The 25,066-nt window shown below is 43.5% G+C and overlaps 1 protein-coding gene across 5 annotated transcripts in view; it reads right to left on the reverse strand.

Moving 5' to 3' along the window:
• Window positions 1-8,030: 8,030 nt before the first annotated feature.
• Window positions 8,031-25,066, reverse strand: part of INF2 (inverted formin 2) — a gene marked incomplete at its 3' end in the record, with an annotated part of 43,161 nt that continues 26,125 nt past the window's right edge. For 3 of the 5 annotated variants that reach the window (XM_083862702.1, XM_083862700.1, XM_083862701.1), the window contains exons 9-23: window positions 24,769-24,914; window positions 24,622-24,683; window positions 23,897-23,999; window positions 23,728-23,813; window positions 23,135-23,235; window positions 21,753-21,823; window positions 21,533-21,640; window positions 20,581-20,651; window positions 19,819-19,939; window positions 19,095-19,259; window positions 18,296-18,398; window positions 17,310-17,468; window positions 15,632-16,345; window positions 14,102-14,161; window positions 8,031-10,947 (exon numbers count right to left, since the gene is read on the reverse strand). In XM_083862702.1, coding sequence (XP_083718828.1) covers window positions 14,103-14,161; window positions 15,632-16,345; window positions 17,310-17,468; window positions 18,296-18,398; window positions 19,095-19,259; window positions 19,819-19,939; window positions 20,581-20,651; window positions 21,533-21,640; window positions 21,753-21,823; window positions 23,135-23,235; window positions 23,728-23,813; window positions 23,897-23,999; window positions 24,622-24,683; window positions 24,769-24,914 — 2,069 coding nt within the window. The remainder of the gene's footprint in view (window positions 10,948-14,101; window positions 14,162-15,631; window positions 16,346-17,309; window positions 17,469-18,295; window positions 18,399-19,094; window positions 19,260-19,818; window positions 19,940-20,580; window positions 20,652-21,532; window positions 21,641-21,752; window positions 21,824-23,134; window positions 23,236-23,727; window positions 23,814-23,896; window positions 24,000-24,621; window positions 24,684-24,768; window positions 24,915-25,066) is intronic. The other 2 variants (XM_083862703.1, XM_083862704.1) reach the window with 2 other exon arrangements.

A 25,066-nucleotide genomic window follows, 5' to 3' on the forward strand; every position in this document is an offset into this window, starting at 1 on the left:
CCCTTTTCTTGAAGATAAGGAAGGAAGAACAACTGAGATCTGCGTTGTGTGAACTGAATATTAAAAACTGCAGCAAAACTGGAGATATGTTTCCAGCCTCTTTGCTGGAAGCTGAACAAGAGTTTCAAGCCCTTTTGGCACATGGTAACCACAGACTCTTAGGGTTGTTTTGTGTGTGTGTGTGTGAAACACCACACAAATCATGTAGCTGTGATCAGTATGAAATGAACTTGGGGGCTACCCTGAGGGTACGCATTCCCCAGCCCTACTGACAAGAGTTTTCGGCCTCACATCTTGGCTGATGAATCTTCTGGCTGTGCAAGAACACAAAAAGCAAAGCAAAAGCTTCAGCTGAGACTTCACTCACTGGTGATGTGCCAGCAGTTTGTTAAGAAGAACCACAGAACATGACCATTCAAAGCATCTTTCCATTCCACACACTCAGAGTTGTTTTGCAAACCTTAATCAGTGCAGACTCACAACACCCCTTTAACGAGTAGCAAATAGAGATTGAGAGGTTAACAGAAGGTAACTTCAGCAGCCACAGAGCCCCAGCTCAGAGCTTCTCCCAAACTACTATTTCCTCCACTAATTGGCAGAGGACTACCTTTCCATATTTATTTTGTGATTATGATTGAGAGTGAGCAATGGGACCACACGTGTGACCTGACTTACGAGTGAAAGTTCAGTCCTCCAAGAGCAGTGCTTTCCTTTGGCTGCAAAGTGCATGAACCCATCAGCCCAGTGTTACAAACAAGCACGTACGTCTCACCACGTCACAGGGGAGCTTCTGCCAGTGAAGGACCTTCATCCTCAGCATCGGTGTCTTCTTAGTGTGGGGCTGCTCCCCACATCCACAGCTGGGGTGACTGCACTCAGGATTGCTGAATGGCTGAGGAGATGGGAGCAATGGGGCATTTATGCCAGGCATGGAAATAGGAGGAAGAAGCACCTTGCACCCAGGAGGCAGTGGTGGTGGTGCAGGAGGCTGTGGTAGCAGAGCTGGCGTGACAGACTGTTCTTGGGAGGAAGAGGAAACATCTTTCTGGGAAGGTGATGTGTTCCCTGGACAATGCTCTGACTTTCCAGAAAGGCCATTTGTTGGAGAAAAGCTCAGGTCTGCACTGGGGTTCTCCTCTTCCAAGTCCATATTAACTTGAATGCATTTGTTCACCTTTGGAAGAGACCTTCTAGACACTGTTTTGTGGTGACTTGAGCAGTGCATGCCTGATAGCAGACTCTCCATGGCTTGTCCTGGTCCCATTTTCCTGCTCTAAAGACAACAAGAAGGTGCATGGATTAGCAAAATCCCTCATGACTGCTCTCTACTCATAATTTCTACAGACACACAGAAGTAACAGTGACCTTCATATTAAGGTAAGCTACAGGAATATTTCTAACTGCTTTACAACTGACAGTTTGTAACAGTTTCACCTTGGTGAGTCAGGAGGAAGGCAGTCCTGGCCATAAGGCTCATTTTTGATTTCTCTTGATCCTTCTACATTCTTGTTATAATACATTTAAAAAGACAGAGCAAATACCATTAGCATAGTAAACCCCTACCTGGTTGTTTTTTCCCCCGTGTTGACTCAGTGGGATGAATGAAGAGGTAAAAGAATGCCTCCTACAGTTGTTCTATAGAGAGGACATCTCAGACAGCACAGACACAGTCACTTAACCCTGGAAATCCATGTTGCCACAATTTACCTTGAGTACAGAAAGGTGCAGGGGATTTAAAGAGGAACTCTCAAAATAGCTTAATAAAGTAAACAAGCTACAGCTGAGGAGGATTCAGGGTGAGCTGCTTATGTGTTTGTGACTACACATGGAAATGACTGGTAAGCATCTAAATGAATAAGATTATCTTTCCTATTTTGCCCTTAAATCAAATTTTAACCTAGGGAAAAATATTATATCTGTCTTGAAACTATATAGTCTCTCTCAGAGCTTCTTTCAAAAGACTGCAGAAGTCCCTGTCTGTATTTATGCCCAGTTTTAAACATGGAGACAGTCCTACCAAAGTTAGTAGAGCATTTACTAGCTCAATTCTTGGCTTTGTTTGCTTGACTGAGCAAACATTTCTTTTGCAAACAATTGCATTTCTTGTGGATGAGCAGTGTCTTGGGACACTTATTCTCAGTAGCTGGAGCTGCTGTGTGATTTCTCTCTTTATAACCTCTACAGCAATGACCATCAAAAATGGCAGAAGCAGCACATGCTAAAAGGGGAGCAGGGAGCAAACTATCAACGCTCCAAAAGTGACACAGTAGGTGCAGCATTTTAGGGATTATATGTAGGCAGAAACAAACCCCCCTGTCATCCCACTCTTGAGCAAAACACACAATAATAGCATCAGCAGTTTTAACTAAGTGGGGACTTTCCTTACCAGTGGAGCATGAGAGATTTTTTTGGTACATATACCACATTAATGCTCTCAAAGAGCTAGGTTAATACTTATGAATGACCATTTTCCTCCTGACACAGCAATTTTGGGCAGTTACTAACACAGAAAAAACTCATTAAGAGAGCTGCATTAAAACCTGCAATTGATGCATCTCTTGTCCATAGTATACATGTAAAGCATCTCCTATAATTTGGAACAGTTTGTCTTTGAAACCTAGCAGTTCATAATGATGATAGTCTCCAGCTCTTACAGCCCCAGCAAAATTGGGAACCAATGCTTCTAAGGCAAAAGAAAGCAATAAATTTTGATTTTTTTTTTCCAGTCTTAATTTAGTAAGAATTTCTTACATTAAAAACATTAAATGTTAAAACAGCCAGTAAATAACCTTTGATTTGCATACTAAATGGTACCAGTTAAAATAGCTAAGTCAAAGGCCTATAATAGAAAATTAATATTAACCACATTTGCAGTTTACTTGAATTAATTTGTTGTTGGCTTCCTTTTTTTTTTTTTTTTTTTCACCCCACAAATAAGCAGTTTCCCCAAAGGTAAAAACAGGCTTGCATTTAATTTAAGTAAACAATTTAATGTACCCCCTTTAGGACTTCACAATCTTTGTGGTAAACTTGTACATATGCCTGTAATTACCCTAACAGGACAAGTGAAGGACTCAGCCCTATGAAAAAGCCTAATGAGAAATGAGAAAGCCTAATGAGAAATAAGCCATTTTCTACTAGAAGTATTAGGAACAAAATGAGCTGATTAAAAAAAAAATCTTATTAGAAATGCTCATGTTAAAATTCTGCTCCTTGTTTATTTTAATTAAGCTATAGGGAGAATCAGTAAGACTATTAATTAGGAAGCTCTTTTTCTTTTAATCAGAGTGCTCATCTAAATTGCTACAGGGTTTGGGTAAGGAAAAGTCTTATTTTTAAAAATCCTACTAACAAGTAGTGCTATACAAGGAACAGCTAATATGCTTTGAATGATAAATAGGCTTATAATAATGTATCTCCAAAGATTATACTTTAGAGACTATGTAGAGAAATCCATGCTTTTAAAAAGATTAAAGCTTTGGTATAACTTCCAGGCAGCTGTAACTTATATTTGGTAATGTTGAAATGAGCTTGTGGGTATATTTTAAAAAGAAATCTCAGTGTGAAATTTCTCCTTAGGAAATGCAGCCTCCCCTCCCCGGTGAATACAAACATAAATGTACACACATCTCAGTGCAGCCAGACAAGAACTTGCACTGGCACAATTTAGGCAGGGCAGGGAACAGAGATTGACTCAATACACCATCTCAGTTCTGATGATCCTGTTGAATCAGTTAACTTGCAATTAACTGTGAAGTTGTTTTCAGTGCTCTACTACTACACCTTTTGTTTTATGGGGAAAGCTGATGATGCTTGAGGACCACCACAATACAGGCTTTCATTTCCACTTTTTTATCAGATGACTGACATGCTAAAAATTGGCACATTTCTTATTAGCCTTGAAAGAGGACCTGTAATTTGACAGCATAAGGTTTAGAATTTTAAATCAGATTTAAAAAAAAAAAATCTTACCTCTGTGATTTGGATCATGTAAACCCTCCCAATTTTTCACTGCTTGTGTTGCTAATGGACTGATATGGGGCTACCTAGTTTTGCAGAACTTGATTTTCTTTGTAATGGGAATTTCATTTATTGGTCATTATTATACTATAAACAGGGATTTCAATGAATGTTTCAGAAGACCTGATATTTCCCCTTGTGTGCTGTAAATACCTAAAAGGTTTCTCTTGATGGGGGAAGTTGTTTAAAAGCTGTGTGCCACACACATGCAAGGTAACCACCAAAAGTGTAAGCACAGAGTCAATATCAGCAGTTTAGGATAGTTTTGAGGATATGAAGATGTTCTTACCTAATGGCTGGAGTTGAGCAGCAGGCTGTATAACCTAACTGGGGAGAGGGTTAGTCACTTGTTTATGCAGACAGCTGCTCCCAAACCAGAACAAAGCTGTTGTTCATTAGCTCCCAATGGGCTCCACTTGCTCTGCTTTGGATTCAGGCACTGACTTGCATTAAGATGCTTCTGGTGTAATATTCCTCACTGTTGACTTTGCAACTCTCATAATTTATTCTTGATGATTATGATTCTTACAAGGATAAAAATAAGAAGTAGGAGAAAATAGAAATCTTAATCCTTTCTTGCACAAGCAATCTTCTTGCTATAAGATTCACTCTTTTTTTTTTCCAGATACATTTCTAGGGGTTTTCAAGGTTTCTCTGCAAACTGGGGTAAGAGAGGCCTTTGGGGAATGGTAATCCCGTGCTAGTTCCCCTCTTCCTTTTGTTTTGACTTTAGTATGACTGCAACAATAAAGAGAAAAAGGGAATTTTTTTCTTTCTTATTGCTAACAATATTTCTGTTGTGGTATTTTTCATCAATGTTTGTCAAAGTGTTTCAAAGGAAGCCATTACCTCTATTTTAAAGATGGGGAAACTGAGACACAAGTTCTGTGCTTGCCCATGGCCTCTTAGGAAGCCAGTGGCAGAAAATGTGTAATCTCACTAGCCCAAGTTGCTGGCATTTCATTTCAGTCTGTCAAAACCCTCTTTAGTCTTTGCAGTCCACTTCTCGTTAAGGTCTACTGCTGTGCCTCCATTTCCTCATATCAAAAAGCTGGGGGCTCTTGGAAACCAGAAGCAGTTGGAAAAAGTTGAAAACAAAGTGAAAGCACTCCCTTTTCACTCTGTAACTACCCCTGCTGCTGGCAGGAATGTGGGTGTGATGTGTGTGTGCTCAATGCCTGTGGACTCTGTCCTAGGGATGGAGTTAATGGAAAAGTCCTCTAAGGGAGCTGGCTCCACTTTTTGGCAGCTAGTGGTAAGGCAGGAACCTTGGGATCTGCTGCAGGAGGAGCCTGGGCCAGCAGCAGCAGGTGTTAGGAGGCACTGCTGCTAAGACCACTTTGCTGGTCTCTGGGCCCTGCAGCAGAGTGATGAGGCAGCTCAAGGAACCATGGAAAGGTGTTTGTGGAGTATGGGGATGGACTGTGAAAAGCAGGAGGCTTGGAGAAGATGTGTGTTAGCATCAGCAGAGGAACTTGTAGAGAATAGGGATGAACTCTTCAAAATTGAAAGAAATGTCAGCAGTTACTCTAGTTGGGCCTTGTATAGCTGAAGGGACTAAAGACAGGACATAATAGCTTTAATCTTTGGATATTTGCTAGGTTTGAGATAGGCCATGAGATTGCTGTGTTGGTTCTCATTTGATCTACACACAGTTGTGCTACAGTTTCCACCCACACCTCTGCAGGCAGCTGTGCATGTCACAGAACATGCCTTGTGGAGATCAGGTCTCTTCTCTGTCCTCGACCTCTAGCAAGGTAGAGCAGTTGAAAACACTTGGAGGGAGAAAAACCTCCTTCTTGTGCTGTTCTCTCTGGGGTCTCTCCAATTAAGGAGGTATTTTAGAAAAACAAACCATTTGTTTGAGATTCAGGATGGGTTTGTAGACTGCTGGTATGGTGAATGCAGTCACTTGCCCCTGGGGCATATTCTTTTGTGTATGACACTGGTTCACCAAAGAGGATTAACAGACAGACCTGAAAGGGTTTCTAGACTCTTATCACTCCTATCTTTTCTACTTCTCTTGTATCTGCTTGTTGCTGAACAGAGAATCGTAAAAAACATTGGTTGGAAAGGACCCTGGAAATTATTTTGTCCAAGCTCCCTTTCAGAGGACCATCATCATTGCTCTGGTTTTGTCTGAGCTGTGAAAATCTGAATGAATGGAGGTACAAAACATGGCAGAGTGTATAGAAAAACCTGTTGGTCTCAATGGATGAGTCCTGTGTGCTCCTGAGGGTTTAATTTTAATTACAAAATCTAGTTGTGGGTTTCAAAGGATGACAGGACCAGATTTCATAGACCTGTTACCCTTTTTGCATGTGCTGCCTCTGCTTTTCCTCTTTCTTCATCTATTCTGACTGATTGATCCGGTCATTAATTGTCACTAATTCATCACTAAACTTACAGCAGATTATGCTGTATGAAGCATAATTACCAGATAAGTACCAGACAAACACATCAGGTTCTGCATGCCATGAGCAGGGCAAACCAACCATAACTGTAATAATGTAGGTGTCATCAGCAAAGACTGCTGATCTTAGAAAAAAACTACTTTGACAGGCTGGGAGTGTATCTAAACAGACTTGATAGGAGCTGACTGCCACGGAGTGATTCTTGTCTTCTGACTTTGAGTAATGCAAGCTGAACCTCCATTAGGGAAGGAAGCACAGGGCTCCTGCTAATTCCTACTGACACCTGGCTCTGTGTGAATTGTCACACACAGCTCTTGCAGGAGTTGTTTATGCTGCACCAAAGAGAGCATTAGAGAGTTCCTAATGTGAATTAAGTGCTAGCACAGCACGGATGAAGGGGTGAGTTACTTCCAGAGCTGACTGAGCATGTTGATTAACTTGCAGTGATCAAATTCTCCCCTGGTATTTAAGGTCTAGTACCTGCTCTGAACTAAGGAACTGGAAACATTTTTCTTTACTATGGACCTCATTTCCACTGCAAATCCTGCAAATCATATGGTTATTTTGCAAGATTGACACCATGCAGTAATTGCAAACACCTAGAGAGGTCCTGTCACTATCACTGCCCCCTTTTAACCCTCTGTACTCAAACTTCTAGTGATGGGGAAGCTGTTTATCGTATCCTGCCTAGTTTTGATTGTGAGGTAACCAAACAAAATGTGCTTTTTGATGGAGTTGGTTCATGACTGTTTTTCCTTTCACACACATTATATGGATGTAACCTCATGACTAACATATTCACCCATATGTTAGTCACCCATGTCTATTACCACACAGAACGAGCCAGGGTTTCTACAGTGCTGATGTTTAGCATTGGTAAGCTTGCATGTTGTACTTGGTTAATCACTGTGTACCAGAAACATGAAGCTGTAGATCCAGGCTTTATGTTTAGACAAATGGAAGCTGGTTAATTTTGCTGAAACAGGCTTATGCATTTTTCTTTTATTTCCATTTATCCTGCCTCTTTCTGACTGGAACAGAAGGTGTTTCTCAACCCCCTTGGCTGTATGGAATGTAGGAGAGGACCAAATGGCACACTCAGCCCAAAAGACACTGGCATAGCTTTGAGATTTCAGCCATGCTCCAAGTACAGTGCAAAGCTGTGGTGGTGCTCATGAACTAGATATAACTCTATTTATATATCTCTGTTTTTTTCATAGAATCATTAATGTTGGAGAAGGGCCTCCAAGATCACTAGGTCCAACCTTTGACCAAACACTGCTGTGCCAACTAAACCACAGCAAAAGTGTCACATCAAGTTGTTTCTTGAACACTTACGGGGATGGTGAGATGTCATGCAGAGAAAAAATTAGGAAGGCAGAAGTTCAGCTAGAACTCAATCTGGCCACTGTTGTGAAAGATGATAAAAAGTGTTTCCATAAATATACTGCCAGAAAAAGAGGAACAAGGAAAACCCCCATCCTTTATGGGATATGGAGGGGAACATTATCACCACAGATGAGGAAAAAGCTGCCTTCTTTGGCTCAGTCTTTAACAGTAAGACTGATTATCCTCAGGGCAACCATCTCCCTGAGCTGGCAGTCAGGGAAAGAGAGAAGAGGTCCCCCACATTACAGGAAGGAATGGTCAGTGATTTGCTGTGCCACTTAGGCACTCACACATCCATGGGGCTGGATGGGATCCTCCCAAGAGTACTGAGGGAACTGGCAGAAGAGCAAAACCATTGGTAATTATTACTAAGCATATATGACAATTACTTACATATATGACAGTTATGCTTAGGTGCTATGTGGAAAATATTGGGCTATGATGGATAAATTCTCATGAATCACAGATCTTCCCCATCCTCACCAGAGAAAGGAAACTCACCAATTATTTATTTTTATTCTAAACATTGAAATATTTTCAGTATTGAAATAAAAAAAAATCCCAAAAAAACCAACCAAAACTCCTCAAAAACTAACTCTGAAAATCCATCTCACTAAGCATAGCAGATTTTTGATGTGAAATATTTGGAATTCTGCTGATTTCTCCTGTACTTTCATTTTATCATATAGCCAATGCTTAATTACAGAATATGCATTTATTTGGCAGCAAGAAGTCTGTGGTGGTCACAGCCTGGTTTACAAACCAGACTCCATGAGCAGTTCCTGTAATACACCACAAGAATTCTTATTTTGAGGTCTGTACTCATGGTTGACTTAAGTGACCACAGCTCTGTTGAATTGGCCTTGATATTCTTTTCACCAGCAATTAATTTGGTCTAACAACCACGGAAAAATCTTCAGCATCATGAGCTTTATTTCAAGCTCATAAATGGAATGAAAATGCACATCTCAGTTGAATATCAATCTTTGACCTGCTCTAATTCTTTTCTTCTGTTTGTCTTAAATAATCACTGTAATGGAAGCAGAGCTGCTCTGGAGCAATAAATTATAAATGTTGTGCTTGAGTCTGCTGATTGGAATGTGATTGAACAGATAATTTACAGATGACTATTGAACAAAGAGCCTCTGGTGGCTCAAAATAACCCATTTCTTCATAAACTCTTGAAAGCAAGGGAAAGATAATGTCAAAAACCCTCTCTTTAAAGGCCAAGGTAAGCACACAGATTAATAAAAACTCTGGCTGTAGAAATGAGCTGCTCTCTTTGGGTAGAAATGAGGGAAGCCAAAACACCCAGATGGAGAAGTGGACACATCCTGTACCATCTGAAGTGAGCAGCCAGTGGGGCATCAGCAGGAAAGGTTCCCTTGGTAACACCCAGAAAACCTCAGTTTGTTCCTCAGTCCTGCATCTCCAAATGTTGTTCCTATTGATCAAACAGTGGGGTGGTGAGGAGGAGGCTGCCTGTGCACTGCTAGCCTGCTGCTCTTCTGGAAACAGAGCTGAGAAAATGTGTTAATTGTCTTTAATACTCAGGTTTTTTGCAGCTTGGAGTCTAAACTAAGAGCAGAAGATTGAAGAGGAAAAGGATGGTGCTTGGGTGATGTGGTCTGAGACTGGAAAAAAGGGTAAACTTCAGATGTGATAGGGACAGTCCTGCAAATGAAACCTGGGTGACATGGTTCTACAGGGAATGCTGAGAGTATGCCTGCTTCTGCCATCAAGAATGGGGTTTTCTGTTGCAACAGGGCTGTGCTACTCTGCAGTGTCTCCTGCACTGAACCTGCCCATGTGTCTGTTTTCAACTCATCTCTGCTTCTGTTGACCAGTTCTCAATATGCTCATAGTGATGCCTTGGTTAAAGCAAACCAGTGATTTAATTCTTGGTTTCACTTCTAAGTTTTCAGTATTACAAGAAATAGCCTTGACAAGTCCTATTAAGCAAAGCAAAATAAGCTTTAGCCTGCACATTAGTTTAGCCACAGTGAGTTACCATATAAATGAACAGTTCTGAAATGTACCCAGCTCTTCCACTGGATTTATGTTTCAGCACATATCACACCATTCAACAAACACAGATCATTTTAAATGGACAGCTATGTACAAAATTATTATACAGTGTTATTACAAAACTTGAGAAATAAAGCTCTGAATTTTGAAAACACAATACTGCACAGTCCCAGTTTTAAAGCCAAAGTAACATGATTCCACATGTTCTGCAGCTTGGACATAGACTCTTGAGTACAAGCAGCTGACAATGGAAGTCAAACCCAGAGATTTGCTATAGGATAAGCTGAAGATGTGTCCAGTAGAGCACTCTGGAAAACCTCTTCCTTTTGCTTTAGTAAGAGAAACCAGGGCTCTGGTTCTGCAAAAGTTGATGGATGCATCAGCATGTGTTACAAGACTACTTAAGACTACTGATGCACTTCAACATAATTGCACAGAAGCATCATGTAAGAACCAGACACTGTTTATATGGCCATATGTTTACTAAAATACATACTTTTTGTTTTACTTTTTTTTCCCCCCTGTAACCAATTTCCTTTGCTTTCAGTGATTGAGAGTAAAAATACATTTGTCTAATCTGGGCCTTGGACCTGGTCCAATGTAAGTTGTCAGTGGGCGATGAGAAGAGGGACTTAACACACCTTCACCTGTGATGGTACAGCCACTGCTTAATTTATACTGTTAGTTTAGTTGAGGCACTGCTGTTTTTAACACTTCTTTGAGGGGTAAATACTGCAGTCTGTTCTTGGGCCACACTCAGCTGTCATTTCAAGAGGAGTTTGGCCTTAGAGCAGGTTGAAAGACTTGGCTTCCAGGACAGGTCTGACCCTTTCATCCCCACCATGCACAGAACCATCCCCTGACCCCACAGGTGCCCAGTGCAAGGCACAGGCTGAGGGGTCCAAAGTCTCTGGGGAGGCTCTTTAGGTCCTGGGGAGGGGAGTGAAAGGCTGCTTGAGCAGAGGCTGTGGGTCTTGATGGGGCAGAAGTTGTCCATGGTGACATTTCATTGATGCAGAACCTGGAGTCTCAGAAGCTGGCAGCACTCCAGGGACATGGGAAAGGTTCTCTCATACCTTCTGCCTTGCCATGACACCTGCAGGAAGAGGGGGAAATGCAAATTATTTGCAACCATGAACAAAAGTAGTGTGTTTTTGCATGCATGTGTATCTAAAGGCTGAGGTGCTACTAGGGAAATCAGTTTCATCTGTTCCGCAGATAACCTAAAAAAAGGTAGTTTGATGTACTTAATAAAAGCCTCATATTTCCAAAACCAATCCTGATGTTCCAGAGTTTGGGCAACTTTACTTTTAAGTTTAGTCCAATAACACATATCCTTTTATTAAATTGCTGGACTAACTAAATCTAGAGGATTTAGCAGGGCTGTCAGAAGGATGGGGCAGCACACTGTAGTCTGTCTCACTGCATAACTGAATCAAATACCATTTCTAAAGGCAGACATGAAGGCAAAAGCCTAGCAGAAAGATGAGCATTAGATTGATGATATTCTCAGAGTCCATTTAAAAACTGCCCACAGACAATACTGGGTCTGCAGAAGAACAAAAGGAAAACCTGGACTCCCAATCCCTTCTGTGTCCTTGCAGGGGAAGCTGATGTGCCACTGTGCCATGTACATGTCATAGCTGCCCTTCTGCCCTTTCCCTCACTCTTCATGAGGCTGTGGTCTCTGAGCTGGCCTGTACTCAGTGTTTGGTTATTCTTTTATTTTCTAAGGAATAAATCAAGTAGATTTCTGAGCAGGGAAATTGCTAAAGCCCAGTTGTTGAAGCCCAGTTGCTTTTGGACTTGTGCTTTCAAGGCTTTTCTTTCCCTTAACCATTCCAAGTGACATGAAGATGGGACAAAAAGGGGAGATGAACAGATATGAACATTTCTCTGTAGGAATTCTCTAGGGTCTAAGGCAGGCAAATTCAAAGAGCAGCTCTCTTGAGTTCAGCTGTTTGTACAGTCTCTCCTCTCTTTTACTGTCACCTTTATAAAATGATTCTTCAAGCACTTTCTGGACTTGGCTGGAAATAAGTTGAGATGTTACCAGGGTGCACACAACCAATGTGAGCACCAATGCCTTGATTCCAGAGGAAAAACAGCTAAACCATTTCTTTCAAGAACATGAATATAATGTGGGATACCACTCTTGAGGTGCAAAATCTGACATTTAAAGACATTAACATTATTACAGAAAATGCTGCATAACAAGATATGGTCAAGGTGAGGCAAGAACCCAGTAGCTGATTAGTCTTTCACTGCTCTGAAATATTATCCCAGAGTCACAGGCTGCTCCTGCCATCTGCTGCTGTTAGGGAAGCTCTAAAAACTCATAAGGGGCTTGAGTCTTGATCCCTGCATCTGGATCTGCACAAGAAAGAAGAAGATTCCTGTGGCTTCACTGAGACCCATTAACTTCCACAGCAGCAAATCCATCAGAAAAAAAAAAAAAAAAAAAAAAAAAAAAAAAAAAAAAAAAAAAAAAAAAAAAAAAATCCTGTTCCAAAAGAGAACTAGTGGGGACTTGAACAGACCATGTATGCTTGGGACAAAACATAAAATAAAGATAAAATTAAAAAAAAAAATCAGGTGGAAGATCCTAGGAAAGAATATTGATTGGTAACACTCTAGGTTTGCTGAATTTGTCTTATCAGGAAGTTCTGTCTTATCTGTCTCTTCAAGACTGGAGCTGCATTTGGGAGAGGAAGCTCTCTGACTAAGAGAAGCAAATAGGTTTTTGCTTCTGCTGCCCTTGCTGTGTGACATACAGAAGAAGAGGAAAAAGAGAAGTGCAGGTTTCAAGGTGCAGCTCATCTCTGCCCTCCTGGCATCAAATCCCAGGCAGGCTCTGCTGGTGCAATGCCAGGCACAGCATTCCAAGGATGCAGTGAAACTCCTGCCTGACTTGGTCATTTCATGAAGTACTGTATGCTTATGCATTCCTCTGTGTTGTGTTTCTATGACTTCCTAGGACAAAGCAAAACTGTTTGTTTTTTTTTTTTGTTTGTTTGTTTGTTTGTTTTTGTTTGTTTTCCAAATATGACATTTTTTAAGCCTGCATGCTTTAAAAACCCCTTGAATTAAGCTTAGCTCATGGTTCCAGCTACGCTTCCAATGCAGAGTGTCCACTGGTCCTCGTGTACTTTTCACTTCATTGTTACTATTTTCTGTTCCTGCAGGAAATCTTCCTTAGGATTTTTAAACCAACAGAGCTACTTCCACTTCATGTAATCCTATGGCACTGCAGGGTCAAAAGGAGGGCAGGAGTAGTCAGGACTGTAACTGCCCAATGTATATCCCATTTTCTCTTGCTGGCAAGTGATGCTCCAGGTGCAGGAACAAAAGCAGTCCTGTGGGGAAATCCTGCACAGATTCCTCCTGTCTCTGTGCAAGAGCAGGACTCCCAGCTGGGCTCCTAGCCCCAGGGAACTGGGGATGTTGGAGAATAAATACATTCCTTTCAGGAAACAAGACAAAGAGCGATTTGATGATATTGATTTAGTTCATAAGAGATGCTCATCAGCATGGAAAGGACAATGCGTAACTATGCAATTTCAGTACAGTGGGGGTTTCACTTGTTTATTTTTCTTGCTTTTCTTTCCACTTGCTGTAAAAACAGGGCAAGTTTTGCAAATGAAAGTCTCACCCTGGAACTCCTTTTGAGGGGCAACCATATGTTGCCAGCATCAGTGAAGGATGCAGGGAACTTGTGTGCAACTCTGGAGTTGAATTTAGCTTTGAGTGGGAGCTGGTATCTTGCTCCAGCTAGTATTTGTCCCTGGGTCCAGTGTTTTATTCCCTTTTCCAGATACCCACATTTAAACAGTGCCCACAAGCAAACCAAATGTTCTTTGCTGGAGGTAGGTACTGAAATTGCATTTTTACAGTTTTTGAGAAAATAATGTGATCAAAGCAAGGACTTTGTTCATCACATGAAGTTTGATTGTTTGGTTAGAATAATGGCTTTTAATTATCTGCAGGGAGAAGCAGTTTGGCTGCTGCTGACACAGAGGACAAACATGTGGGCTGTGACCCTGTGTTGAATGGAGATCAGCACTGACTCTACTCAACGCAAGATCAACACCCTGGAGAGTAAAAATCAGAGTAACAAATTTATTTCACATGTGTTTGTGATTAGACACAAAGACAAAGCTTCGGTGACATGCTGAATACAGATTAGGTCTGTGAAGTCCCAGTGCTGTGGTTAGTTCACAAAAAAAAAAGACCTTTGTGAGTTTACATACCTCATTGTGCCACACAATCTTTTTTTGTTTTATTATCTCCAGTATCAGTCTCAACCTCTGCTTTTGAACAAAAGAGAGACACTAAATATATCTGATCATGGCAAGGCCAAGGTAGCAACAGGGAACTTTTTATGATGAAAATACTGTCTAGTAGCAGAGAGGTTCCTAAGAACATATAATCTTTGAATGGTTTAGGTTGGAAGGGACCTTAAAGATCACCTAGTTCCAACCCCCTTGATGCCATCCCTGGATGTCCAGGGAACCCTGTGTCTTTTGCAGGCTGGGGTCAACTCTTAAGCCAGAACTCCTAATTTCAGGTGTCAGGAAAGAATTGTGAGGGCTGTGAGCATGGGATGCTCCTATTGCTGCAGCTTCTGCTCCTTCTGAGAAGCAAGTTCGGGAAGCACTGTTACAGGAAATGGCTTGGCTTGTTTTTAACTCGGGGAAAGTAGCATGTTTGGAAATGTAAATAACTACAGCCCTGGGGCATGCTGCATTAAAAGGGTAAATCCCTCTGTGGTTGCTGCTCAATCTATGCTGTCTTTCTCAGCAATAGGTATTCAAACCCTCCTTTCCCTTCTCCTCCACTCTCCTTGAAAGGAAAAACATCAAAAAGAGACTTTCCCATTTGCCTGCCCATTTGTTTGACCTCAGCATCCTGCAGGAAACAGGCTTTGGAAAGTACATTTTAAGTTCTAAAGGCTGACAGACCCATCTGTCTTCCTTACGAGGCATCTCCAATGTGGGATTAAGGTACCCACCCAAGGGGAAAAGGATCTAAAGGACTTGGACCCTCTTGCCAGGTTTGGGACTGGCTGAAGATTTTTGGTATGAAGAGGGGGCCTGTGTGGCTCCAGCAGCTGAGCTCCCTCCCAGCCCCAGCAGGGCAGCCCAGCTGGAGGATGGATTCTTGGTAGAAGCAGCAGCAAGATGCTCTTTTTCAGTGACTGACCTTCCCTCCTCCCTCTGCAGCGATGCTTTGAGGGCCTAATGTTTAGAAGCCACCTAAAGTACCCCTGGGGAAGGTTGTCAGGCAAAGTGCTGTTGCAATGAGGGGAAAAACCAAACAACCCCAAGGCAGCATTGATGTTACTGCTTTTATGTGTTTATAAGTAGTTCAGAGGGGGTGATTGCTGATTAAGTACCCAGTATTAACTGCTCTTAATCACTGCTCTGGAGCCTAATGGAGCTCTTGTTTGCACATAACCGTGCCTTGTAGCTGTCTTTAGCACACTTGACAGATGTGCTTATTGCCATCTTTACTGCGTATGTGTAATGGGCTTTTTAATTATTGATTCATCATTACTCCTTTATAAACTACTTATACATGTCACCAGAATGAACTGTGCTTGTGTTTTTCTTCTTAAAGCTCTTTCAGGTTTTAAAAAATATAATTGCTGCATGAAACAGTGTGACTCTAGGGGCAGGGGGCATTGGGCCTCGAAATGGAAAGAAACAAGTGCATACAAATATATCAGGAAGGCTCTCACATTTAAGTCAGTCCCTGAGGGCTATTTATAAAATAGGTACCTGAGTAGTTTTTGCTGTGCCTCTTCTTCTTCTTCCTTTTCCCCGATGGCCTCTGCTTTTCCCTCTCGCTGTGGGTTTGCTCTGGGGGAAGTGTTGCTGAACAAGAGGAGTCGGTGGCCGGCTCCTCTGAGAAGGACTTGTCCTGAGAGGTGTCCAACAGCGAGTCTGTACCAGGGTCTTCATTTTCCTTGGCCATTTCTTTTGACTCTGCCTGCTGAGCCTCACTGCAGGGAGCAGGCTGAGCACCCTCTGAGCCATCAGCGGGGCATTCCTTGTCCTGGCCTCCTGACATGGACCCGTTAGTCCAGCTGAGTTGGTCTCTTGGAGCAGAGGCTGAACTGCTGCTTACAAAGCTTATCCTTGTGCCTATGTCAGCCACAGAGAAGGCAAAGGAGCCGCTCTTTGTGCTGGGCTGGAGGCTTTCCACATTGTTTGCCTGCTCCATCCCGGAGCCCAGCATGGTCTGACTGGCTCCATCAGCTTCCACCATACTCACTGAGGGGCTTTTGGTCTGGGACTCCAGTGGCAAACTTCCTCCAGCACTGTTTTCAGACAATACCTGGCCTGAAGCTGAACCATTTGTAACACCTCCACCTGTCTCCATCGGGGCAGTGGTTGAGGGAGGAGTGCTTTCTGAGGGATGATCATCCTTGTTTTGCTTGGTCTTGTCATCAACCTGCTTCTCTGCTGCTTGAGGATCCTTAATGCTCTTTCCTTCAAACAGAAAACACTCAATCAGTTTCACCAGAAATCAACCAAGATGCACCTACCCTGCAGAGGTTACAGGTTAGCAGCTGCCTGTGGAGGGAGCACTGACCCTAAAGCAGCTATGCAGAGGCAGCACCAGTTTATCCTCCCTGTACCTCCTCTCCTTATACCCATGTGGTCACCCTGGCTGGACTCACAGGCTCCAGCTCAGCAAAGCCCCTGATTTGTTTTCAGCAGGTGTTAATGTGTGTTTTCTGCAAAATGGCTCATTTCCATGGAAGCTCTGGGATTTGCAAGGAAGCCTGAAAGTCTGCATCAGGAAGAGAGAAGCTGCCTGTGAGGTTCTGGACCAGCCTGGACTGCTGGCTTGGCTGTGTGAGGGCTTCAAGGCAGCTCATGAGCCAGCCTTAACCTGCCCTTACAGAGCAGGTCAAGGAGAGCCATGGATAGACCAATGTCCTTGGCCTTGCCTAACTGCACTGACATCAAGGTCAAGAGACCAAAGAAAAGCTAAACCCATGGGCTGTCTCCTCACAAGCACCTAAAGAACTTGGGTACTTCTGCAAATAAGGTTTCTTTTTTAAAGGGCTTCTTCAGTCTCCCAAGTGTAGACTAAGATGGGATGGAGCTGTCTCCAAGGCAGAAACACACTGTGCTACTGAGACTTGAGAGCATGGAGGGGACTTATGTGGGGATGACAGCAGTGCCCCATCAGCATGGTATCATGACTGACACCTGGGTCAAGCATCTCAGAGGGTTTATCAACACAGATGCAGGGCCATGCAGCTCCAAATTCCTGCTAATTTTGTGACAGACCTGGCTAGCAACAGCTTGGCACTGGCTGCAATGTCTTCTTAAATAAAATGCCCCAAATGCAAACACAAAGGCTTCTTGCTGGTGCATACTTGGCTCAGGCTCAGAGGCACATGGGAATGAATAGCTGCAGGTACAGTCAGGTCTGTGTCCTTACCAGACTGGCTTTCCTCTGAGCTCTCTGCAGACGAGGGTTTAGGAACTGCATCTGACTCGTGCCTGTTCTTTGTCTTTCTCAGCGTGAACCCTTTCCTTATGTCGGCGAGCAGAGCGTCGATGACACACACCTCCTCCTGCTTCATCAGCCCCTTCTTGACTGGGAGAGAGAGAGATGGGTGTTAAATCTGCCCATGAGACACGGCAGGAGAAGACTGCAGTGATGCCACTGCTGGAGGTGGCTACTGCTGTCCCAGAACAAGCAACCACTGGGCAGGAGCAAAGCACCTACGCCAGGCCTGGGAGCAGCCCGTGCTCCACGATCCCACAGCAGCATATCCTGGCTGAAGACAAGGAATTTGCTCCCAAGTCTTGGTGCTACAGCCTGGCACCAGTGGCACCAGCTCTGCCTGGACATGTCCCTGGTTATACCATGACCTTGAAATGTTTATTCCCTGTTTCTTATGGATGTTGGTGGGAACTATTTTTATTTTTTTTTTTGAGGAAAAATAACTCTGATTTTTCTTACCTCTCAGATTCTTCCAATTATATTTTTCAGCCTTTCATTTTCATCCAGAAGAAGGCATATTTAAGTAACATGCAAGATTTTTGGGACAACTGTGGTAAAGATAGACTATTCAAGTGTATTTGGGGATCTTGGATGGTGGATAAGTCAAATGTTTCTTTTTAGATTTGGGATTCAAAAGTTATGTTTAGAAACTGAAAAAGTTAACTGAAATATTTAATTTGTGGTGGTTTTCTTTCTTCTTTGCTGTTCAGTCAGCAAACCTAAAATTAACTTCTCTGCCCAGCTGCAACTGTGGAAAGTCACTTCTTAGCTATGGCTGTAAGACACCTAAAAGCCTTTAGTCAGCCAGCACCTGGAAGCCTACAAAATAAATTACCACTACTGGTCCATTAAAGTAGGACCACCAAAGAGCTCCTAGGGCTCCATCTCTATTTTTTGAAGCCATTTCAGATACTCACTGACTTTTCCATTTTCTCCCTTCTGTCTCTTCCCCTCTTCTTCTTCTAGCTGTTTTTTCCTCTTCTCTGCTTTGGCAGCTTGCTCCTTTCTGTCCTTGTTTTCCTGCAGTGAGGTAACAGTGGTATGAGAAGGTTGGGTAAATGCCTGCTAGAGAAGCTGATGAAGAGAAAGCAGAGCTATAGATGAAGGAAGAGAAATTCTGGCCTCACTCTGGGCAATAAATAAAATGGGCATTGGGAATAGGGGCTGTATTACCAAAATGGTGAGAGGGGACCACTGACTTGTCCAGGACTCTGCCACGTCCCAAGTGGAAGTGGCAGTGGTGATATGCCTCACACAGCTCCCTGCAGTGTGCTCATCTGCCTGACCTCTAGCTGAGGTGAAAATGGGAGATACTGAAGCCAAATACTGTTCCCAAACACGTGGCTTTTTTACTACATATCCCCCTTCTGAGCCTGTTTGCTCAGGTAGGAGCAAAGGGTGAAGTTTTGTAAGCCCCTTTCTCTAAAACTTGCACGCTTGGCCCAAAAGTCACAAAATCTTTGTGGCTCTGCGGCTAAAGTTGCACCAAAATCACAAATCCCTGGTGGTTGGGCCAGGCCCAGCAGCACCAGAACTGCAGGAGGATGCAGTGGAGGAGGGATCAGACTTCACTGGGGAACCTTATGCCAAGTGCCAAAAGCAGGAGGCCGTAACCAGGTTCCCCCCTGCACTGGGTGCCCATCCCACCCCTGTCCATCAGAGTGGAGGCAGCTACCAGCACTAGGGATGCTCAGCATCCTGTGTGCAGATGCCAACCTTCAGGGCTCGGATGAAGAGATCTCTGAAGGTCTTCATGATGCTAAATATGTCCTCTAAGGACAACTTGCTTGGGTCTTCACAGAGATAATTTGCAAGTTCTTCTCTCTTCTTTTCAATGGTTTCAAATTCTTCTTCCAGCTTTCTGGAGGCATCGATGCTGTCCTGAAACACATTAAATGCACACCGTAAAACACCATCCAGAGGACAACGAGTGAAGTGCACTCACAGAGAAAGGATTAGAGCTTAGAGCAGGACTCTGGGTCTTGGCTTTTAAATGCAGCAGAGCTTTAGGGAAACAGGTGGGATGAAATTAAGATTTGTAGATGATCTTTACTCTTGGCAACTGTGCTGTGCCAATTTACATGGGTGGCTTGAGTAAGACATGGAAAGCTCCATGCAAAGCTTAATCCCAAGCAAAGGGCTTCACTCTGGTGATCCACACAGATGACCATTTTCTCTTAAAGTAAGGAGTCACACAAAAGCATGGACAGAGCAGTTGGGGCACACACCCTAAGAAATGGCCTCACCAAAGGTATCTAGGTTTGGGGTGCAGCTGGCAAATGCACATTTGGGTTGTGTGGCATTGCAGCCCCTTTCCAAATCTGAGAGCATGGATGTGGCAATATTTTCTCCCCTCTCATGAGGCTCCTCAGCTGCAGATGTACCATGCAGCACCTCTCTGTGTGTAATGGGGGAGATCTGAGGCAGCTCCATTACTGACCTGGATGGGTTTCTCATACTGTTGTTTCACATCCTCATTTGATGATAAGACTTTCCGCTGAAGCTCCAGCAGCTTCTTTAAATTGGTACCAGACTCCGTGCGTATAATATCAAGATTAATCCTGAAATCACACAGAACCCTTCCATTAGCTGACACTCCTGCATCTTGAGCTGACCAAGGAGTGGACAAGTCTGAACTTGTGGTTTGGCCACCCCTCTGCTTCCCAGCACTTCACTGAACTGAACCCTGTGCTCTGAACTCTCTATACAGCCCAAACTCATGGAAAACTTCTTCCCCCCTCCACAGTACTTATGGAAAGGCTGCCAGGCCTACCTACAATTTTGTGTATTGGGTAGATGAATGCCAAAAAAAGCTCACCCATTCAAAAGGCTGTTCTCTACCTGCCATGTCCAGCATTAGCTCACTTTCTCTGCCTGGAGGTACTTCAGAAATGCTTCTGGGTAGCTGGCCTTCACCAGCTCCATCCACCACAACGGCAGTTCACATTTCAGAAGGGTCTGGGAGGCAGTCTTAACTGACTGTTCTGCAAATTTCAGTCCTAAGTGTTGCCAGCTGTAGTAGAATTATTATATATTAAAGGGCTTTCAACATTAATCAACTAAATCTTTCAGTTAAAACTATGTAAGATGCCATCTTGTTAATCTGTATACCAGCTGTGTGTGTCCTAATTTCTGCTACATTGTTGATGTGCATGGGATTTATTTTTGTTTTTAATTCAAAGGAAGTGACACACAATTTTACCCTGCTGCTTTTGAAACATATTCAAGATCCTTTGGCAGTTCCAGTAGGTCCTTGTGGCTGTTTTCTACTTCCTGAAGAGGAAGAAAGAAAGAAGTGTTATTTGGTGTGTGGCAGGAGCTGAGGGGAAGCTGGACAGAAATGTCCAGGAAGGATGACTGTGCTTTGTTCTGCTACTGCCTCCCTCTCTGTAGTTTGCACATTTAGAGAGGAAAGGCATTTACTCTGGCTATAAAAACGTAGAAGAATGCTGAACCCTGAGAAATACTCATAGTTCAAAGCAAAGCAGAGCTCTTCTTGAGCATGGAGGGAGGCAGGACTGTGGTTTGATGCAATCTGTCACTTCCTACGGTCCCAGAAGGGTACTAAGAGGCCTTGAATCTTAATTGCATTTTCTACTTTCACAGCTGTCCTTGCTGAAGCTACTGCCAGCTAAAGTGGGGCTTGAACATGCATAACTGAAACCAAGGGACATTGATGAATGAAGGTGGCAGAGCAGGGCGTGGATAAAAAAGATAAAAACAGCATTGCAGAGAATAGGAAAGCCATGGGGGCTTGGAGAGAAGCATGAAAAACCTGAGCATAGTCTGGAAAGAAAGTCCATGGAAAGGCAGAAAGGCTGAATGGGTACAGATGAGCCAGGACAGCTTTGTGCTCTGTGGTTTGCAGCTGCTGATGTGCAGATTGCACAAATATGAAAGGAAGTTGCAGATGTTGTGGGAAAAGATGCTGGAGGGAAGCAGAGCAAGTCTTAAAATAAGGAGCAGTGCCCACAAGCAGCCTCCACCACAGTCACCAAAGTGATTCAAACACTCCTGACTTGTGACACTCTGGGGTTTGCCAGGGAGGACGTGAGTATGAGGATGTGGCATTAGCCAAGAGCAGAGCAGGAGAAATGTCTCATCTGTCATAAAACCCTCCCTCTTCCCTACTGTGCAGGACTTGGCAGTGGTACCTCTAGAATATGGTGGAGCAGGGTAATGCGGGTTTGGTTTGCTTTGGTTTCTGTTAGTTTGAGTAAAGTGCTGATTTTAAACCCATCGGCATCGCCTGTGTGACTTCCCTGCAAGAGAGGAAAAAAGCAGATATAACTCCTGTGTCCATCCAAATTACAACCCTAAAGGAGATCATTCACAGACTGTAATGGGGGAAGGAGAAGACAAAAAAGTCCTTACGTAGTTCAGGAAGTTTCCAACTTTGAGAATCAGCTGACAAAAGACTGGCAGGCGATGACTGGTCAGAAGATCTGAGAAACATAAGGGCCTTTTAATCAAAAGCCTGTGTTACACCAGAACATTTCCTAAACTGCATTGAAATTGGGATTCTGAATTCCACTAAATCAAATCTGGTATTTTGGCTTTGCAGCCCAATGCCCAACCAGCAGAGAAACTGATTCTATGTAAATTTCAGTTCTATGGGTTGTAAAAGCCTTTGTTGATTTATGTTTCTTTCTTTACAACTGGTCTCTCATTTCCTAATGGCAAATAACCTGGAGTTGGACCCTCTTCACTAACAGCAATCAAAGTCCTGCCTTCCTTGCAAGTTTCCCAGTGTGGGCAAGGGTAACTGGGCTGTGAATTTAATCTTGCCAACTTCATTTAGCTGTGCTGTGAAGCCAGTTCTGACTGCCCTATGATCACCTGCCAGCTGCTAAAACCAGACACGCTCACCCTGTTCCTGGTCTCTCATGGTAGAGGTGATTATCGACCAGATATGAAGGGTACAGTCCCTGTCCTTGCTCTTATGACAGGCTGCTGCAGTGCTGTGCTTTCTGAAGCACTCAGCTTTGAGGCAGGAACAGCTCCAAAGGAACAACTGGGCTGCTGGGAAGTCACTTCAGGGGATTCTTCAATTTATCCCAGCAGACAGCTGTAATGCCAGCTGGAGAAACCCTCAGCAGGAGTTGGGGGAACTGGCTCTGTAAGACAGGCGACACTTGACAGTGCCAAGAGGAGCACTCTGCTCTCAGAGGAGTGGGACCAAAGGTTTCTGCCACAGGAAACCAAAATCTATTGCATAAACTTTCTGTGTACTCACCATATGGGAGCATCAGCAATTTATAACCCAAAATAACAATCTTTTTCTTCTGGTTCCATTTCTAGGCAGGAAAATACTAAAGCATTGCTACTTTCAGGGGAAGTTTGGGGTAGGCTTTTCTGACAGCAGAGAAAATTGCTGTATGAAGCTCTTAATTTGGGAAATAATGCTGGATGGATGAATTAGCTGCAGTGCAGCCAGCTCTGCTGTCTAAATTCAGCTCCTTTGAAAGGGCTGATGAACTTCCAGCACTTCACCATTCAAAGTGTTTCAGAGGAATACATCTGCTACAGAAAGAAAAGGATGAGGGTGAGAGAAAACTATCTTAGGTCCTGTTAAGGGCTTTGACCATCAGTGGAGATACCTAATCTGGATCCCATTTGCAGCAAACCAGTGAATAGACCACACAGCAGTTCTTTGGGTTTTGGGTATTAATACTGCAGAGCTCCAGGGGAGTTTTGTGGGGGTTAAAATTTCCTGTCTTAAATAAGATGCAGAAATAAGCTCAGGCCATCTGTACCTTCACAGGCTCTCCGGATGGCTTCAGCTTTGGGCTGAATCATGTCGAGCACGACGGTGGTCTCTTCACAGATCAGCATACACTCAATGCGCAGCTGGTAGCTAAGGGTGGAGATGGATTCACAGCATAAAGGCACTGGGATCTCAGCCAGCACTGCAGCCCCCTTCCCACAGCACCAGCAAGCCCATGCCACCCTACAACACTGCTATCAACCACATCCACACCAAACCACTGGTGTGGCCTGTGGAGGGAGGCAAGGGGCTGCTGCTTGCCCTGAAGACCAGCAGGGATGCAAGTTCTGCTGATGCATCGTGGTCAGCAAAGAGAAGTTTCCCCTTCTTGGCACTGCCTTTCACTAAGTTATGGAGCATCCTTGGGCAGATCTGACCCTGAGCCCCTGAGAGGGAGAGGAGGTATTGGATCAGGAAGATCATCTAAGGGTAACACGGGAAGGGATAGCTCCAAGGGGGAAGGGGGAATCCACCATTTATATCTATCAGTGTTGGTCTGTGAGGCTCCTATAAAGAAACTTAAATTTCCCAGAGGTAAATCAAGAAACAGACTGGGCTGAAGTTCATGACCAACAACCTTACCTGGGAATCTGAAGGAGGAGAAGATAGAACTGATCTGCATTTGCTAGCTTTGATTTCTCTTCTTTGAAGGCCTTCAGGTTTTCTATCTAATGAAAAATAAAGAATCAAGACTGCAGGGCTGCACTATGTGTTCAGCTCTATAAACCAAGGGTTCTGTTTTCCTTCTGACCTCATGCTTTTCAGGGAGCAGCTTCAGCAACTGCTTCAGAACCTCAACATCAAACTTGGTGCGGTCCCCATTCTGGATCATGGCAGTCACCTCTTCATTGGAGCTGCAGGAAGGAGGAGCAGAGCCAGCCATCAACCAAAGACCACTTTTCAACTATCACACACTACCAAGACATTTATCTGTGCAAGCAGTCAGTGCTTTCCCTAGTAATGAGTCACAATAATCCAAAAGGAAAGGTATCTCCCCACAGTTAACTTAGAGTCAGGACCTGGATCCCTGCTATGACTCAAATCTTATTTCTGCCCTGAATCAAATGACTCAAGGCCAGAGATGAATCCTGCAACTGAGATCTTGTCTCTGAGCTTTTTTTTATCTTAAAAGAAAATTGAACTCTTCATCTGTCTATTGGCCCTGACTTGAGGAGGGATTTGACCTCCAGGTGTCTCACAGTCTATGTCGCCCTAAGAGTCTGTGCCACAACTTTATCTGTAAAATGGAGATGTAACTCTTTTGCCAACATATGGGGAAGTTGTATGTAAAACATAAATAAACCCCTAAACTCGGTATTTTAAAGACAGTGTAGGACAAAATGGGGAATGTTCAGATGATTTAGTAGCATGGACACCAAAGCACATTGCCTAGAACAGATTTCGCGAGGACCTTCCAGATACTGCAAAACCTGCTCAAAGTTTTGTCAACTGTCACGAAAACTGGCCATATCTTACCATTTAAATTGCTTCAAAAATATGTTCAAATTGAGACTTTTCTTGGAGTCCAAAAATGTGATCTTCATTAAAGAAAAAGAAGATATCTCATATTAGATGAGCTGTCTGCAGGGATCTTTACTTGAAAAAACGAGGGGGTCTCCTCACCTCCTTCGGCTCTGCCTTCACTGGTGCTGCTGTCTTCTCCTTGGGGGTTGGCTGTGGGAAGCAGAACAGCTGCTCAATGCTGCTGTAGTTGGGCTCTATCGTTTCCTCGCTGCTGCTGCTCACAGAAGCCCACATTGAGTGGCTCTCTGAAAGAGAGACAAAGTGTTCAGAAGTGTTCAGACTGGCTGCAGGGACAGCTGAAAGCTCCCGCTGCCTGGGGCAAGGTGAGCTGCTAGCAGAGACACTCTTCAGAACGTGAATGAAATAAAAAGAGACATATTAGTCCTGGATAAATGGT

This window comes from Zosterops lateralis (assembly GCF_965231275.1).
Source record: "Zosterops lateralis genome assembly, chromosome: 6".
In the NCBI taxonomy this organism is placed as follows: Eukaryota; Metazoa; Chordata; class Aves; order Passeriformes; family Zosteropidae; genus Zosterops; species Zosterops lateralis.